Source organism: Solea senegalensis, unplaced genomic scaffold (assembly GCF_019176455.1).
Source record: "Solea senegalensis isolate Sse05_10M unplaced genomic scaffold, IFAPA_SoseM_1 scf7180000013113, whole genome shotgun sequence".
Taxonomy (NCBI): Eukaryota; Metazoa; Chordata; class Actinopteri; order Pleuronectiformes; family Soleidae; genus Solea; species Solea senegalensis.
The window spans coordinates 26102-45741 of NW_025320758.1; the positions used below are offsets into that span (position 1 = coordinate 26102).

Sequence of the window (19640 nt, forward strand, 5' to 3'; positions counted from 1 at the left end):
AACACCTTTAACAACTCCTTTGACGTCAGTACAAGTAAAAATAGTACATTTGGTGTTGTATTGTGATAAACCAGTTATTTTAACCAGGTTTGAGTGGAAATTAAAGGTCAAGTGACTTAAACAGGTTACAAAAAACAAACCAAACTTAACCCTTTAACACCGAGCGCATCGCAGGCGACACGTTTGTACAAGCGCACTTTAAATTACCATAATTATGCGACAGTTTGTGCCATCGGAAAAATAGATTCTAGCCCTTTTACGGTTAAAATAAGGAAAAGAAAGGTCCAGACTTAGGTGTTAAAGGGTTAACATAGGACTAAAAGTTTCTTTTTCTTACTTCGGCATAATCAGTTCCCTAGTCTGAATAAATTGTAAAGTGTTTTTTTTATCACGTCTTAAAAGCAAACAAACACATTAACCTTGTGTAGCAAGAGCGATGTCATTTTATTGGTCTAGGGTTATGGCAGCTATGGAGGGACATTCTTTGTGTGTGTGTGTGCTGCTGTATACTGGTTTCCACAGGACACAAGAACAATCTCAGTTGTAATGTGAGAAACGAGAAGAGTCAGTTATCACACTAAAAATCTACAACGTCCTCCAAATCATTTTTAAAAACAAAAAGGGAAAAAACAACAACAAAAAAAACAGACTTACTTGATCATTTTTACTATTTTATCCAGGAAACTAAATTTCTATGGGTTAAAATAGTTTTAAAAGAAATCCGAATAATAATAATAATAAAAAAGCTAACAACATTAAGGTCACAGAGTCAGGTTTTGTTTGGCTGAGAGATGATTAATGGTCAGAGGCACTGGTTTAGGAGGAGAAGGCTGCACTCGATGACTGACAAGACAGACAGGAGAAGCCATTCTGGTTTTTTTTTTGTTTGAGTGTCAGAGAAGACTGCTTCCTCTGTGAGGACACGGACGGACAAAATAACACAGACACAGGCGTGGCCTGGTCTCCGCATCCACAACAAACCAAGTATCACTCTCTCAGTCAGTACAGCAGGCTCAGGGACAGGGAGTCTGGTCCCCGACTGTAAAATGCAGTTTGAGTTCCAGCTTCTCAGTTATCGTAGTACGGTGGCACCCTCTATTGGCGGAGCGGTGCACTACAAGTAAATATGAGACAGGACTAATGGGGAGACAAGCATTAGGCAGATGAGATGGCGTAGAAGCATCAGCACAGGGGACAGTTAAAGAGACAGAGTGAAAGGGATTTGTGACTCGAAGCGTCACGGTTCACATGTGCAATTTTCTTGCCGACAGCAGCTCCAGTGGGTGTTCCACCAAATACTGCAGCCTCCCCCCACTGATCCCAAGTCAGTTTTCTTTCATCTCACCCTCAGAGAGGGACATGATAAAGGGTTAAGAGGAGGAAGGGGAGGAGGAGGAGAGTGGTGATTCGTTTATTCACAGGTCATTAGGGTTGACGATGGTGAAGTCGGAGTCTTTGCTGTGGGTGGAGCCCTCGTCTGGGCTCGATGAGCCCGAGGTGACGCCAGCCATCAGTGGGTCGTGAAAGGTAACGGCTGCACCCTCGGGTTCAATTCTCACGAGGCCACGTGCTCGCCGAATTGGAGGGGTTTGCTCAGCTGCAGCCCTTCCTCCTGCTTCTCCTCCTCCCATTCCTCTTCCTCCTCCCTCAGGAGCCTGCAGGTCTCCATCCTGGGATACAAGGATGTAATCGTCCCAGTTTTTACCCTCTGAGCCGAGAGAGGATGCCACCTACAAAAGAGGTGAACATAAGTGAAAGCTGTCTGCATAAATCAAGGCTGTGTCATCGTTGTCTGCCGCTCGTTGGAGTCAAACGCAAAGAAAAAGGTCAGTAAGCAGCAGCTCTCTGTTGAATAAGACACCACATTTACCTACATGCATGTCTGTGGTGTTAACCCAAAGAGGAAGCCGAGAGTTACTTTTGTGAGGAAGAGGATGCGTGACGCTGGGGAGCTGCTGTGGAAGAAGAGACTGGAGATATAAAAGCTCATTGCTATAATGGAGATGAGGTCATCTCAGGTGACTCAGGTTCGGCATATCGAAGGATGCATTCACACCAGCTCTTCTTAATCCAACCCTGGCACGTTTGCTCAGAAAGTCTGTTTCGTTTGGGGAGGCGTGAATGGACCGTGATGCGCACCAAAGAAGCAAACTCTGGTCCGACCTACAAACGCAGGTCTCGCAGGGCGTTGTGTCCTTGAGTGTCGAAAAGGCGGCTTAAACATAACATGTATTATTAATGTTTTTATTGTAGGTAAACACAATCAAAACATACGCACATGTAGATTGCCCATCTGTAAATATGGATGCAGTGCCGCCTCAGGCGACGACGGGAATATTATTCAAAAGGTTTGGTTCGTTTCACTAAAGTGTAGTGGGAAAGCAAACTAGGACCGGCTGAATGTTGCAACCCCCAATCGTACATGTCTCGCTGTCTATTAGGCGTGAAAAGGAGCTAAGCATCATTCAGTACTTGACTGGATGACAATTAGTATAACTCCCACGCTGAGTCTTTCAAAAACCTCAAAGGAGATGAGAGGGTTTAGCGACCACTAAAATCCAATAGCAGTATTGGAAAAAACAGCTCTTTTGAGGTGACATTTCAAGGACAAAATATACATATATGCAAGTATCATGTTGACTTTAAAGCATATTAACCTGCTGCTCAGGTGGGGTCATGATCTGCTCCTCCTCTTCTTTCTCGTCTGTGCTAATGCTGCCGTCCAGATCAGAGTCCCTTGTCTGCCGGCTGTTTCCTCTCTGTTGATGGTCACCGTGGTGATTATTGATGGTCAGAGCGGCCTCAGCTGCTGCTGCTGCTGCTGCCGCCGCCGCCGCCGCCGCGGAGGTGTAGTGATCGTCAGCAATGGTGATCTCCTCGTTCTCCTCAGACTCCAGCTGACTTTGGTTGAAGCGCAGCTCGCCCTTCAGAATGTCTTTAATCTGAGCCGCAACAGAGAACCAGAGAAGGCGCACGTGTAACAAAAGAATGATGATGAAATAATAATAATTAAAAAAAAACAATCAAAATCAGCGACTGCGTGCATGTGCACACAGATGCCGCTCACCTGTTTGAGTCCAGCTAACGACACCAGGACCTCGTCCTCTTTCTCCAAGTGTTCCTCAAGAATTACTTCCTGGATTTTACCTGCGGATACATTATTAATGAGATGTGTAATCAAGCACACAATTGTCCTCTGATCCAACATTAAAACATCTCTGAACTGTTTGAATACAAAATGTGATGTAACAACAAAATAGTCGATATACAATCAATTAGTTCCTAAGTGACTGTAGAAGACTATGGGTTACTCACAAATGTGTGTGTTCATCATCTTAGCACAGTATTTGCTCATGGCCTCCAGGTCGTTGATCTGTCCCTGCAGGAAAGACACCTGGGCCTCCAGCTCCTCGTCCTGATGACAACACATACATCAGATTAGAGGGGTTCACACGGGAGGAATAAAGGGCAAAGAGAGGAATAAAAAATACCCACGGAGCAGAGATTAGTGTTCAAACTTTAAGAGACGGCGAGAGGACGCCTGGCCGACAGAGTAAGAGAGACATAAAAGTATGGAGACAGTCTGACAAAGAGAAGCGCTCACCGTCTCCTTCTTGCCCATGGTCTTGCTGTGGGAGCGAGAGCGAGTGATGTGAAAGAAGGACTCTTTCTTGGTGGCAGAGAGGGGCGGAGAGGAAGTGCTGACATCACTGCCTCTGGAGGGAGGAAGGGGCGGGGAGGCAGTGGACTGACCCCTCCCACCGGAGAGACTTTCTATGCTGGGAGATGAGCTGACCGTCCGGGAGCTTTGTCCTGAGAGAGGGACGAAAAGTAAGGGTGTAATAACTATGATCTGAACCCTTTCAGCATGAGTATGCACATTCATTCGGAATTTAAAAAGTTGTCACATAAGAATGAAAACAATGTCTTTAAATAACGCATGAATATTCTAATAAACAGAGAAGCAATCCATTTTTTTTTTTAAAGAGTTTCCATTTCACAAATGTAAAATGTGTAGGCAGTACACAATGTAATCATTAAATAAAGTCCAACCCACAGAGCAGCAGTGGGAGCACTCATTGGCTGCTGCTGCTGCTTTGTGAATGCTGTTGATTAATCCGTCATTTAAATGCAAATTCAAGCAACTCATTTATACAATCATTTTTGCAATTAACATTTTAAGTGATAATTATTCATTTAAAAAAATATACAACTCTATACATATTTTTGAGTCCATAGAGAAACAAGGTAACAATTTCTGTATAAAAGTAAATTCTAACGTGTAAAAACACACACATGGCAAACTTAACCACTGTGACATCAAGACCATGCAAGCACAAAGCAACACACTGCTGACCACAGACATCACATCACATCCACGAGGTCTTATTGGTTGCATTTGCACTGAGGTAAGCTGTTGTCGCCCTCTGCTGGTCACCCTACAGCATTGCAACACAAGCTGTGTTCATGTGCTGTAGATTTTATTAGTATATTTTTATTTTTAAAGCATGCCTCACTAACAGTGAATCACAGAGCAACAAGAAATGACCAAACAGTGGACGACAAAGTTTGCGTGCAGGCGTGAGACGGCAGTGAAACAAACATCGACGAATGGGGGGGTTGGGGTGGGGGGGGTGTCATCACACAGGCAGTTGTCATGGCAGCGGTTACCTTGTGTGTCAGTGTGAGTCTGGGCTGAGAGAGAGACCTGAGACACTCCACCTGAAACTGTTTCTAACACAAAGGAGAGTCAAAGCTGAAGCTGAACTGGAGGCGCACAATTATTAAGACGTCAAAAACATAATGAGATGGCGACTTTGAAGCATTTTCACATTTTCTTTAGGACTATATAGGAGAAATATGCTGCGTCTCAATTAGTAGAGTCACTGCAAACCAGGGATGTTATAAATCTTGATCTTGAAAGAGGGAGAAAAGAGAGCGCTTGTTTGGGTGACACTTATCTCCCTGCTGATGCAAACATGGCAGAATTCTTGTAAAAAAAACAGACTTCGATTACATTTTTTTAACGGATTGTCTGTACTTGTGTCAACGTGAACACGCAGCTAATTTACCAGCTACACAACTGCCAATCCTAATGAGGGGATAAGTAGCTGGTCATCTGGACGTTACGCTACAAAAAGCTGAAAACCATTTCCTTCCTGTGAGCGTCCTTTCACTCACCTTTGCTGAGGTGGACAGGCATGCTCTCAGACTTGAGGAGGCGATAGTGCTGATTCTGTGTGTGGCTCTGGACCGGAGCATGTCCTGATGGCGGCTCTGCCAGCGGGTGAGACAGGGTGGGCACAGGGGCCGAGGCAGGGGACGTAGATGGGGAGGAGGAGGAGGAGGAGTGCACCTCGCTGTTGATTGGTGAGACGCCGCCAGACCCACCTAATATGGCTGGAGCGATGAGCTTCCTGCCGAAGCTCAGCAGGCTGCTGGAAACCTTGTTGATGTTGAGGGGAGCTGCTTTTGTTCCTGAAGTGGAGCTGGAGGAAAAACAAAAAACATTTAATTTCAGATGAAGGCAATGAAATAGTTCCAAGTTAAGTTATGTAGTAAACACACAAATCAATTTTAGGGTTTAAGAATATGAACACAATGCTTATTAATTGTATTTGCACTCTGAATGCAGTGTTCTGCTGTACTTACAACTGCTGCCATATACAGTAAATAGTTATGTATTGACTCACTAAACCATTAAACCCAACAGAGCATGAGAATAAAAAGGAAGTGTTGGCTTTCGTGTTCCATTTAAAAACACATGGTCAGACAGTGGAGAAAACACAGGCCCTAATATTTTCGCATATTTTAAAGCTATATTTCTAATTATTCCACTCTGATCTGAATGGTAGACAATATTCTTGAGTTTTCAACACTTTGGTACTTTTTTTTTTAAATGTTTTAGTTATATTATTATTTTTTTACCGTGTCTTGTTCATCAGGTCAGCTCCCCTTGTTTTATAGTAATCCAGGTTCTGCTGAAACTGGTAGTTCACAGGTCGTGGGTTGTTCTACAAGACAAACAGATGAATTACTTTTTTGTGTCACATACACCTGCTGCTGTCCACGACAACACAGTGAACAGTCAACCTAAACACCTGTGCTGTGTCATTGTCATTCACAGCCAGACAATGACACGCTAATTGAGACACAGCATACTGCTCGTCCATCTCAGCACCTTCCTAGAGTGTCAGCTAAGGAAAGTAGTGGACATGAATGAGGTGTTTCATGGTTTATGGGTCAGTGAATTTGGAGGAGGAACAGAGGATAGTTTGCAGTGAGTCTTTTGCTCAGGTCAAAGAACCAATAACATTGAATATGACATGAATATCTGATGAAATTAGACTTGTGTGAGAGCACAAAAGAAAGTCAAGATGAAACAGGAGCGAGACAGAACATGTGATCCTTAGCAACAATCAATATTTTGGCTCCTATATCCTATTGGTTTTTTGTTCAGAAATAAAACTGAAAACTTAGTATTTGTTTCACACTAACAAAGCTGGAAGCTAATGCCATATCAGCATCTAGTTGTGTTTCTCATTCATCCATGTCATAGACTAGGTGGTCCGAGTGCAGTCAGACCTGAGGAAAGCTCTTAGATGTGCACAAAAACCTTAAACAAGCTTCCTACTTCTACTGTATGAGCCACCATGTTTTCATTGACAACAATGTAACATAAATGGTGGTGAGACAGCACATCACAAACTGTGACAGTCCCTTTTATCAGATTCACTCTTCACAATTGTAAGGGTTCTTCTCTGGGTCAGGCCACGCCCATCCACAAGATTTAATGGAAATCTGTCTTGTAGTTTTTTGAGTAATCCATCTATAAATGCAAGGAACATCAGTCTGTCTATTATTTGCATAACTGTCCCATGGGTTGCTTGACAGGCTTAAACTCTGCAGGTGACTTACTGAGAGCACCAGTGTGTGCAGCGCCGACTTTGACGTTTTTTGGATAAGAAATGCAAGAGATTTTGGTAAAAAAGAAATGCAACAGGTATATTGCTTCACTAGCCACTTTCACTGCCTCTCCCACATTGTGCGGCCTGCTCAGTTCAGAGTCAGGACAAAGATTTTCTTGTTCATTAATTTACTGTGAAAACCACTGAAATGTTAGAAACTCAACCATCTGCTGCAGATTTTAACTTGTTGGTGTAAGCTACGTGGGTTCCAGCCCACTCCTTTCTTTAAGTGTTTGTTAAGCATAATGAGTCCAAAGTCATGCACCAGTTCAATGTTTATATTCATTTCCCTTTTTTCTTGCAACATTTCTTCCTCCCACTTCTTCATTTTATCATCTGGCTGCTTAGGCCTAGTGAAAGTACTTACAGTATGAATGCTGCGACATTCAGAGAAAAGAGAAGTACCAAACAATGTCACTAAACAAAAGGACTTGTCAGCTGTGGACATTAAGTCAATGCCACTTTTTGAATTGATTATGTGAGTGCGGCTACTTACTTTAGGATCTCGGAGGAAGAGAGCCTTTTGAAGCAGAGCGTTGATGTCTCCTAATGGAGGGTAGTGCATTAGCAGGCCAAGGCAGGTCTGGAAGTTACTTGCAATGACTGAAACGGGAAAGTACACAAATGCAGCATTAGTATGCTGACATCTAGGGCTGAACGATTTTTGAATAAATATCTAATTGCGATATGAAAAAAAAACACATATAAAATGATTACTGTGTACCAAATGAAGTGTGGTGCAATTGAACTGTGTCGGATGGTGACAGATTCTTGAATTAATATTGTAAACTACGCTGATCCAGGTCTGACACCACTGTCTCTTGAAAAAATAGGCAGGACACATTATAGCAGTTTGGAGACAAACTTTCCACTGAAATACTATTTTATCACCTGGATCATAAAATGAATTGTTCCATCATTGTAGCACTACAGCCTTCAGAGGAACCTTCCGAGGGGCATCTTTCTGACAAATGGCTTCCTCTTTTGTTTCAAGGACACAGAGCAGCTCTAAAATCCTGCAGATTTTGTTTTGTGTTCAATCCCGGCAACCTGGTACATGTATTGAGGTTTTTCTCTCAAAAGTATTCTTAGGTAGTAGAAAGTGCAGACGTGGGATCCACTTTCTTACAAAAAAGATGACTGTATGTACATTATGTATGAAAGAATATTAAGTAACATTACTCCATCTGATATAATTTATCTTCTAGTAATCTGTTTCTTATGAGGTTGTATGCCAGTACAAAGAAAACAAAATGCTTCATGGAATTATTTCAGTAAGAAATGGATCATACGAGCATCTCGGATGTAGAGCAGCATGGCCACAAAAACGTAGTCCACCAGGTCCAGAGTGATGCTGTCGGCAAACAGGGCATCCCACACCACCAGCAAGTCCTGGAGCGGAAACTCTCGACCAAACAGCAGACGTACCCACCGGCTAATGGACATGAAGACAGAAGAGGAGTGTGTTTGTGTACAGTTGAGGGACAAGAAAAGAAACCGGAGTAGAGAAGAAGATCTGTGGATACTGACATGCCGTAGATCTGTGGCGCAATCTCCAGCCGGTTGAGGTGCATGTGCAGTTCCACGTCGTGTTTCTTCACCAGCTGGTCCTGGATGCGGTTGACTTTGGCCACTATGGCGACAGATGGCCCCGAATCCTGGGGCCGAGCAAATGGGATGCTGGTCAGCATCTCTTCCTTTCCCTTTGGGGAGAACATCAATATGCAATTAGCATAGAGTCTCGTTTATAGAGTTAAATTTGGAGCAGCTGCAGCATTTGATTACAACTTCCTGAAAAAAAAAAAAGAAGACGCAATAGGGACAGTTTCTTTTACAGAAAGTTAACTCCACATTATCATTAAGATATTTATGAAATCAAATCCTTTATGATACTTTTTATGGTCAGCATTTCGTTGCAATAACACCATTAGTTCTAATTAAACTTAAAAAAAACACATGCTTTTGAAACCAAATGTATCCATCATAGAAACTATTGCATATGTCAGAATTATTGCAGGCAAGAGCAGAGGAAGAAGTTGAAGCTGCTACTTGACACATTTTATAATGGTTGCTGTACTATGGTAACCACAGTTGTCTTCGAAGCAACCAGGGGGTTGCATCTTTAAGGAATAAGCACTAACAACCTTTTTAATGCATAATGTCACATCTTCCATGATTCAGCAATCAACTGTTATTGTGTTGTGATGCAAAAATGACCACAATTTCAATGTGAAACAGCGGCTGCTGTTCAGACTGAACTGACCTTCCTCACTTCTCTCTCAAAGCTGGAGAACCACGGCTCAGCCGTCTCCATTAGCAGTGAGAACATGGCACTAAAGACAAAGGAGAGAGAGCATGCGTGTCAATGATGAGACCAAATAATAAGAATACAAAGAAGTAAGGAAAAATCAGCTATCTGAACTTAGCACAATACTCACTAGGCATCATGCTCAAGGTAAACTGGATCTAACAGACACTTCATCTCCTCACTGCAGAGAAAAGGAAACATTAGATTGATGTTTCTCCAAATGAACTCGGAGACATTTTGACTGAAGCGCAAACTATTGAAGCACGGACGGTCTGACTGTGTTTACAGACAGACGAGGCTTCCAGTTTGGTGGCCGTGAGAAACTGACCTGGGGCTGGCCGTCTCACTAGCATGCTGGAAGGCTTGATGGTCACAGTGCAGCACGAACACTATGGGAGCGAGCAACTCGTGCATCCCCTGCAGATGTACAGGAGGAAACAGAGGCAGGGGCAGCGTGAGGCGCGAGAGGCCAGCGGGAGATGAAAAAATATGGTTCATTTTCAGTCAGTCTTTCTTTAATGCTGATGCACGAGGTATCTAATCCACGTTGGCAGGTTTAATTTAGATATTGTTTGCCACTGCCCGGCCATATGTCATTTCCAGTTTGTTAAACGATGCTGTACTTGCCGACAATTCATTCACTGGCACCTGTTACAGACACTGATAATGATTAGGTGACAAAGGCATTTTGTCCTTCTGACTGAAGTCACAAACCTCTCACACACACACACACACACATATCTATAAACTATCACCACCCATGTGGATTAAAGGATCATTCAAACTTTTACATTCAAGGTTTGTGGAAGTGTTTTTGGGGGGGATTGTGTTCATACCTGTTTATACAGTAACTGTTCATTTTCACGGGCATAACAGAAGAGAATGTCCGTCAGCTTAGTCCTCACGTCCTCATCCTGGAAGTAACGTATCTCAGGAAACCTTAAGGAGATGGTGAAATGGTTAAAATCACGCCGACAGCTGAAAACAACTAAATGATAAGAAATACAATAATACTCACGTTCTTAACACATCCTGTTTAACCATTCCCTTCAGCTCTTTATCCTGGAAGAACTTGTTCCACAGGCTCTGGACGGAAGAGGAAAAGATAAGAGAGTTAAAATCAGAAACCAAACAAACTTTATCCTTTACTCTACTTTTAAAGTTAACTTAAATTAGCAATTGAGAAGAATCAGAATGAGAATATAATTCTCTTTCTCTCTGTTTTGTAAGTTTAGCTGTCCAAATCCAAGCCATCAAAAATAAATAAAAGAATGTATGATTTATTCATTATTAACACCAACATCAATTCTATTGGCTTTATCGTCACTGAAAAAGTTAGTTTGTATAATTACTGTAATGGTTCAGAATCTGAAGTGAAAAATCAAGACGAAACTTTACCGACAATAAAACAACTGACGGACAAATACAAAGATGAAGACACACAAACACAAACACGTACCCCCTCATCCTGGGACAGTGGGTTGTTGACCATCAGGTCCTGCTGGCCTGCAGCATTGCGAGGGTTGGTGATGTGCTGAGACACACGCACACAAAGAAAAAGCAGAGTATGCTGATTTTAATTAAAGCACAGGGCAGTGATCACATTTCATTTGTCAAGGGCAGGACCACACTGTGACCTTCTTTTCCTGAAGTGTGGCAGAGTAGAAGGACATCAATGTTTTGTTTTGCTGTATGTAGTGACTTACTAATGCTAAAAACATTCTAAATTCAATAAAAATCCAAATTCACACTTGAACATCACATCTACAAAGACAATTCAGGTAATTACATACACAACAGTGACTCACAAAATAACAACAAAGCAAAGGAAAATGAATTTTCTCATGACGCCAACAGCGCTGGCCACAGAGTGGCGCTCTCACCATCTCTTTGATCTTTTCATACTGGGCTCGGAGCTGATTGGTCTTGTTGATCCACTGCCCTTTATCTTCAGGAAGAGCCTCCAGGTACAACTGCAGGCAAACGGCACACGCACAAGTCATTTCACAGGATTTCTGTATTTAATGTCGCTGAGAAGTGACAAATATGCAGAAAATTGACACTTTCTAAACTAAACTCTCAGTTGCTGTTTCTTCCAAAAAAATGTCTTCAAGCTGCCAGGAATGCCGTCTTTTCTGAGGCAGGGAAATTGGCAAAGCCCTTTTAATCAAACTCAATGGGAGTGCTTGATCCAATTGGCAGTTACCTTCCAGCATACGCTCCGAAAGCGGCTGCTCCTCAGTCGACCGCTGATGCCTGCCTGCCGGATCCTGGCCAGGTAATTACTGTTGAGGAACAAGTCGTCCCATTCTTTCCTGCGCAGGAGAGGAGAGGCAGAGGACCAGGAGATTTATGAGCTTCTCAACTCAAATTGGCCACAGTATCGCATCTAATGCATCATCCAGCAGTAAACCGTCAGGCTGAGATTTGAGTTGGGCCATGAGTTTGTGGTGCACTCACACAGGAAAATACAACAAAGCACTCACCTGTACGACAGAAAGGTTGACTGCGATTGTGAGTAACTGCTGTCAAGTGATCCTCCTGTTAAAACAGACACAGGATCATGGAAAAAAACAAAAAACGTTGACAACTGCCATAGTAAGAATCGACCTGTGTACTGCCTTCTAATGACCCATTGTTTATTTTGGAGTGTAGTTGTCATGTCATGCAGAACATGCAAAAGAGCCACAAGCAGGAAGAGTGACTGAAGAGAGTGGTTCTCTTTTGTCATTATTGGTGGTAATCTAAGTCTAATTTGGCCTGCAGGTGAACACACGTTTAAGTCAGCGAGCTGTCTATCAACATTAGTTCGAGGAGGAGACCGTTCCACAGGGACACTCCGTATGAATATTCATCAGTTACACAACATGTCAGCCCACAAAATTATCTCTCTCACGGGTTAACATAAATACACCTCAACCCCGGGGCATTGCAAGCCAACACTCTGACTCACATCTCACCATTCAGTTCACAAAATGTCATGACATATCGCATACTTCAAACCTATTGTGAAAGTCTTTTTATACTGTGTTAAAGAGCCTGTCTTGCTCAAGTGTTCACAAATAGAAAATACTCAAAAGGTGTTTGAGTATTTTCTTCTGTGAGCTTTAACCTCCACCTGCAGAGAATTTCATCCGTCCTTTACTTTGTGAATGAAGCTCTTGACAGAAAATAACCTTGTTAAATCCTGTGAAATGTCAATAATGAAAGGTGACATACTGCTGCGGTTCTTGTTGAAATTTTGTAGTGGGTCAAACCCCGTCTCCTGCTGCTCATCTGTCTGGAGCGGGTGGCGAGTCTCGAAATTAGGATGCTGCATGGCCACCAGCCAGCCTGACCTTGGCAGTGAGATGTACAAAAAGAGAGAAATAAACAATTATTGAAACGCAGGTTAATTAAAAAAATAGGGAAAAAAATAAACAGCTATCCAAATAACTTGATTTGTGTCACTTCTGAAATCTCATCCCAGATTAGTCAAAATAATCTTCAGTCAAATCAGAGACTCCATGTTTAAGTCCTCTTGTGTAACAGTGCTGTTCTTTAGCTGATCTCTGACCTTTCCATTGAGTGGTGCTGTTATCTGTGGTTTAACTGTTATCCCAGGCACTTACTCTCACAGCCTTGTGATTCTCCAAAGCCAAGACTCAAAAGAAAACGATGACACTGCAAGAAGAAGAAACAATGAAAGTAAGTTCTGGTGGGGAAAAAAAACCCAATTGTCTAACAGGGTAAAATACTTCCTGTTATGAGTCAGGAGGAGAAAAATGGTTGTAGTTAATAGTAGATAGTAGGTGGTAAATCCACCATTTTGACATCAAATTCTACACATGATAACAAACATCAGAGTGACTGACTGAGTGACTAGTAAATTAATGATTTACGACGGACTTCGGTTAAACTTTTGGTGACTTTTTACTATGTGCCGACAGTTTACTCGAATGCCGTTAACAGAACTTAACGGCATCAAATAAAACAGACTCTGAATATAGTCCTCGAATAATGGCTTCAATTAACAAGAAGCAGTCTAGCTGCCTGATGCTCCACAATCCTTGCTGTGATGTGTTAAACGCAAGTAGTCATGCTAATTAGGTCATTAAGCAGGCAAATGAGCGCATTAGTTAAATATTCTGATGCCGATAGACGTGTCTTCACATAACACAAACAGTACAGTGTAACTGGAAATGCATGAGCTAAGGAACTATTGACATTTTCTCCTCATATAATCTAGCAAATGTTCAATTTCTTCATTTCTCAGTTTTAAAAACCAATGGCATCCAACAGAATGTTAAACCAACCAATGAGTCCAAACTCCACAGCAGTGAACCCTGTCAACAAACAGGACTTCTAATAATATGACAAATTGCTTGTTTACAATTGTTTTGACAGTTAGACGTCACTGTCGTCTGTGAGAAATCCAAATATAGACCCCGAAAGAGTCAGTTGATGAAATCAGTTTGTTGATTGACAGGTTTTATCGACTGCTCTGTCTTTTTCCACACACAATCATGTGGTTTGAGATGCTCCAAATTAATTATTTGCTTTTTTTTTAACTGTCAAAGTAAAAAGTATCTTACGAGACATATATGAAGACGACACATTTACTTCTCTGAGAAAACATCATGATGAAAATGTATTGGACACATTATTGCAGGCCTTTAAATTTACATTACACCAAAGGTGTATACGTGACAAATTATAATGATTCCCAATGAATTATCCATGATAATGAATATCCAATTGAACAACAAAACAGAGCACGGTTCCTGTAATAAATCCACCGTTATCTGCAGGTCTCTGTTATTCATCACGATCACAACATCACCGGGGAAATTCTGAGCCGGGTCCTTCCTGCAAACAATTGCTGAGGACTCTCTCTGCAAAACAATTCCAGTTAACTAGTTCTGCCTCCATCCTTTATCTGGCTTGGGATTATTCCACTGTTCATGACAATGGCTAGCCTAACACACAAGCCAAGGGAACGGCGATTACAAGTTGTGAAAATAACACAACAAAGGCGTCTCTTAAACCTATTAACCATGTGAATGGATCAACGCTCCATAAATCAGCTGCACATGCCATCAAAATAGAAATTATTTCATATGAATAATGTATGTGCCTGTTTTCTTTGGAAACATCTGTTCCCCTCAAAGACTAATGCTCTCCCTTAAGTCAGTGTGGTTTTCCTCGTTTCCCCACACACAAAACGCCACACCATTAAACAATCAGAAATAATCCACAACTGTAAGGAAAAACAAAGGAATCTGTGTTAATTTGAACATCCAAAAATAGCTTGAATAGTCATAATAAAGTCAAATCTGAAAGTAGTGTGTTTACCTTACACATTTAACGACAAATTATATGATTTGACAAAAATGGGAAGACTCTTTTCCCTAACATCAAAGTCCCCCCCCCCTTTTCAAAAATGAAATGGCATTGTAAACATTCTGATCATTCAGTTTGCTTAGAGGAGCTCTGTCCTTTGAATTTTTATGAAAGCTGAAAGACAATGTGAGTAAAAGACTTGAGGCCTCGCCATGTTTTTAGCACAGTCTTGCCTCAAGCAAGTCTTCTCTTGGCCTTCTGTTGCCTTTATTACTTCCTCCCGGAGTCAAACGTGGAATGACATCCTAACTTTTCCATAGCACACAATAATCAAGGCAAATTAGCTTCTGCATAATTTACTGCACAGCACCTGGAGACACCTCAATAATTCAAATCACGAATCTTTCATGAAATAATCAAATCAATACATAATGAAATGCATAAATAAATCAGCAGACAAATAACACTGTGTCCATCTGTTCTGTATGTGTTCCTGGGATTTACAACCATCAATTCATGCTGCTAAATCTAAAAACATGAACGCAACTCAACCATTTTTCGTTTTAAAATGAATGCCTCGAATGTGCTTTCAAAGGGAAAAATGTCAATAATTCTGGATTGTGTACAGCACTTTGAAAGTGTATCAGTGTCAAGTCATGGCCTCACTCTTAGGAATCGACCTAAGAGTTGCAATCAATTTATAATAGTTAAGTTAAAATTAAGGATGTGCATGAATATTCTATAAATTGATCACTTAAGGTGACTATATGTACTTAACAATGTTCAATTAATGACTGCATTGATTGTCTTTTTCTTTCTTATCCAATGACCACCTAATTTAGTGTTCATAAATTACCAGAGCACACAAAAAGGAAACAAAAATAAATAAATAAATAAGAATTCTGAGATTAAAGTCAAATTTCAAGCCAGAAATCTGACTTTAAACTCAGAATTCTGACTGCATTATGGCTTTTTCTTTTTATATATGTTCACACATAGCCCTAGTCTTCTTCTGTAGTCAACTGCATGTGTTTGCAGAAGTGATGAAATGTACAAGGTTTCTTAAATGCATCTTGAATCTGCTTTTCCTATCTCAACAATAGAAATACAAATATTTGACAGATAATCCCCAGTGAAAATATGTAATATGCATGGTTTAATTTTCAACAGCCATAACAACTGATCTAATGAGTCTCAGGCATCTTCAACTGAATCTAGAAGAAACTTCTCTGTGTCACCCTCAACATTTAATCCAATCAGGAGCCGGGCACCCATATAAGTGCTGCCTGCTGCTCCTGCACCCTACTTGTGTGTTCACTACTGGTGTGTAAGTACGATGGGTTAAATGTAGAGGTCAAACTCACAATCACTAGTGGGTGTGTGCGCACAAATAACTAATTCCTATTCGAACAATTGTGAAACTAAACTCAGACTAGTCAGTTCTACTTACTGTTTTGCTTTCCATCACTGTTCAAAACAAGTCAAGACTTCTAAGAATTCACTATTAATAACAGCCATCATGTGAACCTTTATTTCCACTTCACCATAACCAGAGTGATCTAACGCAAAATGGAACTACCAAAAAGGAAATGGCACAAAGGCTCTTTAGAGGATGAGGATTCAAACAGGATCCAACAACCCACAGATGAGAGGAGCCTTCACTTGCAGCTACAGCCGCAAGCGGCAGATTGCCATTTAGTCAAAGTAAAAACACCCCAGATAAACAAACTCACATGCCTCTACTTCAGCACACAGTGAGAACCCAGGAGCCTCCAGAGTCACATGCTTCACAAGAGGCTGAGAACACGGTTAGTATGACCTTAACTTTGGCAAAACACCGTGAAGTTGCAGGGTCTTGACTGATTCACTTAGCAAACACTTGACTAGAACCGTAAATGACAGACATCCATCCGTGTACAAGAGCCTGAGCAGTGCTTCACAACTTTGGTGGTGAGGACATGCGAGTCACAAGATAAATCTCAAGAGTGAAATATTTGTCCTCTAATATTAGCTTGTGAATTAATGATATCAACCCCTGGGGGCTCACAATGCAATGTGGAGCTGCTGAGGACTCACTTATTATTTTGCCTTGTACTGATGGGTGGAGGTAGTTCTACTTTTAACAGGTCACAAGCTACAATGGTTGGGAATGCCTGCAGTGAAAGAAGAACAAGGAAGAGACATTTTAACTTCCAGTACTTCATTCAGAATAACCACAGCTCTGACCTCTGACGTATTTCCTCTTACTGCGATTGCGGCTGTAAATGCAAATGTATCCCTTTTTAAGTTGGGATGGGACAAGATTTGCTTTTATCACGCAAGTCGACTGTGGTGAATTTCAATGATGCAGATAATCATGAAAGGGGAAAATCATTCATATTTCATGCGAGTACCTTGAAAAAGGTGATGAACATTCAGTCTTCAAGACTTATTTTTAAATACCAAAAAAGGGGAGCCACGTCTTTTCAGTTATTCCAGGATTTTTACAATTTATAATAATCCTATTTAATTAAGATTCTTACTTTTACTTTAAAATGCTCATATGGATCCTTGAAACCTGTTTTAGTAACACACGTATTTTTTTTTTTAAGAAAAATAGTAACATCAGCACATCTTAAGCTTTCAGAAAATGTGCACAAATATTCATCTGTATTTGTGGACATTTAATGAAAGCTTGAAGTTATAAAAGCGACACAATGTAGGAATTCAACCTACAAATAATGTCTCCAAATCTATTTTGATTAGAGCTGAAACGATGAATTGATTATTAATCAATTACTAAATGAATCGACAACTATTTTGATAATCGATTAATCAGTTTGAAGCTTTTTCATGTTTAAAACAAGATTTATGATTGTTTAAGCTTCTTAAATGTGAATATTTTCTTAATTTCTTTGCTCTGGATAACAAAGAAATCATTAAAATTCAATAATTTGGGGTTGTGGACAAAACAAGACATTTGAGAACCTCATCATTTCCAGGTCTGACAAACACCAATCAACATTTTTTAAGGTTTTCTGATACTTTATGGACCAAATCGAGAAAATAATTGACAGATTAGTCAATTATGAAAATAATCGTTATTTGCAGCTCTTATATTTCGATGCAGCAGTACATCAATTTACAACAGGGTGAAGGTCACCTCCTGAGCAGGTCTGCATCACCTGCATTGTTACTTCTGGTTTTCGGGTCCTTGTCACAAAAAGAGCTACAACATTCTACTTTAAGGCATGTGCTGTTTTTTGGGGGTTAACTTTCATTTCAATCATATTTGTATAAAATGCTATAAAATAGGCTATTGTACCACGTCCTGATTCAAAGTTCACTGGCTTGTCAACACATGCACACGTAACCTTGACATATATTTTTTTGTGATAGTTGTAAAACACGGTCTCGTGACAGACTTAAGGCTCTGCCCATACAAACATATACATATACATTCTAATTTTTTTGTACAGTTAATCTTCATGTTATTGCACTTTGGCAAGAAGCTGGAGTGGTCAGGAAACTGTGACAGTAAGTGTACAAATGATATAAGCATAAACACAAATCATGACGTTATCTACATGCTACCAGGACATATGCTGAGGTTAGCGTGAATATATCTGTTGCTGAAAGCATACAAATACAGAGGAAGACAAATTAATGTTATGAAATATATTGGGGTTGGAGTTTTGAGGCCTGGAAAGTCCCCCCCCTATTGGAACTTCAAAATACATCACTAGGACTGTGTTTTAATGAACTCCACAGATAAATGCCACAATTATCCTGATAGTGGAAAAAAGAAATCGTCCATATTACCAACCCTCTGCACTCCTTTACCCACATTATTGCATCTGTCGGACAGGAAGGTGTCACAACGGGTAGAGGACACAATGTACTAGCAAAACCACTGCTAAAGTCTATGGTTGCCCATTATAAGTCATAACCAGCACTGGCAATAACAAGTGTGGTGCATCACGAATGACAGGAAGGCGAGGATTATCGACGCAGTCAGGGCAAAACGCCAGACAAACAGCTCAGTTTACCCTATTGTGTCCCATGTCAGTTAGTAAATACCGTCCACGAAGTCCAAACTACCTAAATAAAACTCACAGTTACGAGTCGCACGCGTCGGTATGAAGACTGGATACGACTAACGAATCAGGTAAGCTAAAGTTAGCCTGACTGTTAGCTACGGACGGGCCTGTCGTTACTTCCGATTCACGCGCGCAACTGCTGTAAAAACAAAAAACAAAAAAACAAAACACGCACGAGACAGAGTGTGACACGCAGCTGGACCGAGCCGTGACAGGTGGTGCAGACTGTCCCGTCAACAGTACCGGGGTGTCAAAGTGTTCTTTTTAGGTACCTGTTCAGTTCACGCAGGACTCCTCATTCTGCAGTGTAGTTCTCTCTGCTGATTTGTAAACAGTAGTGGGTCAGGCGGATGTGCTGAAGACCAGCTGACTGGTCACGTGACTGTGACTCTGTCTCACTCTGTCTGTCTGCAGGTAGCTGATCTGCAGTTTACTTAGAGTCAAACTCCACAGAAACAAAGGCGTGTCCATAGCAAAAAACTTAGAAGAAACAAAGATTATAATAAAATAAACTAAAGGAATTTAGGTCAGTGACCATATGATGCATGTACAGTGTACAATTCACATCATTTTAACACAATGTAAGCAAACCGTATACAGTGTTACGTCATTGCTTTTGTCAAAATTATTGTTTGTAACCTGTCTCCTAAATGTCTAATATTTACTATGACATGTGATCTTCATGGGTTCTATCTGGTTAAATAAAGGTTAATTAAAATAAAAATAAAAATAAATACAAACAGACATGCAAATCTCTCCACAGTCAGCAAAACCTTTGGTGGATTAATGGTCTAGTGTTATAGAGTTCATTGGAAATTGGATATGGTAACCATAAGAATGTATAAAAAAAAAAAATCCTCCTTCTTGGAATGCAAAAGCCACCATAGTTCCTAGAAAGGGAACAGTGAATAGAGAAGTTGTCCATTTCTTTAAAATCTGTTGCCTCACCATTGGATCTTATGA

At 40.9% G+C, this 19640-nt stretch overlaps 1 protein-coding gene across 5 annotated transcripts; it reads right to left on the bottom strand.

The window, feature by feature from the left end:
* Positions 1 to 420: 420 nt before the first annotated feature.
* On the bottom strand, positions 421 to 19029 carry tbc1d5 (TBC1 domain family, member 5). Of its 5 annotated transcripts, XM_044015237.1 has the most exons (24): positions 18950 to 19029; positions 12888 to 12939; positions 12496 to 12614; positions 11763 to 11817; positions 11483 to 11591; positions 11160 to 11249; positions 10736 to 10810; positions 10295 to 10362; positions 10113 to 10215; positions 9605 to 9693; positions 9407 to 9457; positions 9232 to 9301; positions 8499 to 8671; positions 8261 to 8403; positions 7465 to 7571; positions 5929 to 6014; positions 5182 to 5489; positions 4672 to 4734; positions 3605 to 3813; positions 3316 to 3415; positions 3068 to 3147; positions 2658 to 2942; positions 1407 to 1730; positions 421 to 1337 (listed from the first exon to the last, which is right to left on the bottom strand). In XM_044015237.1, exons 3-23 carry the CDS (start codon positions 12593 to 12595, stop codon positions 1416 to 1418), a joined length of 2679 nt encoding a protein of 892 aa, XP_043871172.1. In that variant the 5' UTR covers positions 12596 to 12614; positions 12888 to 12939; positions 18950 to 19029; the 3' UTR covers positions 421 to 1337; positions 1407 to 1415. The 5 variants fall into 5 exon arrangements, with proteins under 5 accessions (XP_043871172.1, XP_043871173.1, XP_043871174.1 ...); XM_044015238.1 differs by having other exon boundaries at positions 421 to 1730; positions 12496 to 12609; XM_044015239.1 differs by having other exon boundaries at positions 421 to 1730; positions 4672 to 4728.
* Positions 19030 to 19640: the final 611 nt, after the last annotated feature.

What these genes read in the sequence shown, in the direction of transcription:
- tbc1d5 (XM_044015238.1), bottom strand. Translation starts at nt 12,595, where the DNA reads ATGCAGCATCCTAATTTCGAGACTCGCCACCCGCTCCAGACAGATGAG. An exon ending in TTTCAACAAGAACCGCAGCA is followed by an intron (nt 11,818 to 12,495) that starts GTATGTCACCTT and finishes CTGTTTTAACAG; the next exon opens with GAGGATCACTTGACAGCAGT. An exon ending in GCTCTACATCCGAGATGCTC is followed by an intron (nt 7,572 to 8,260) that starts GTATGATCCATT and finishes TTCCCGTTTCAG; the next exon opens with TCATTGCAAGTAACTTCCAG.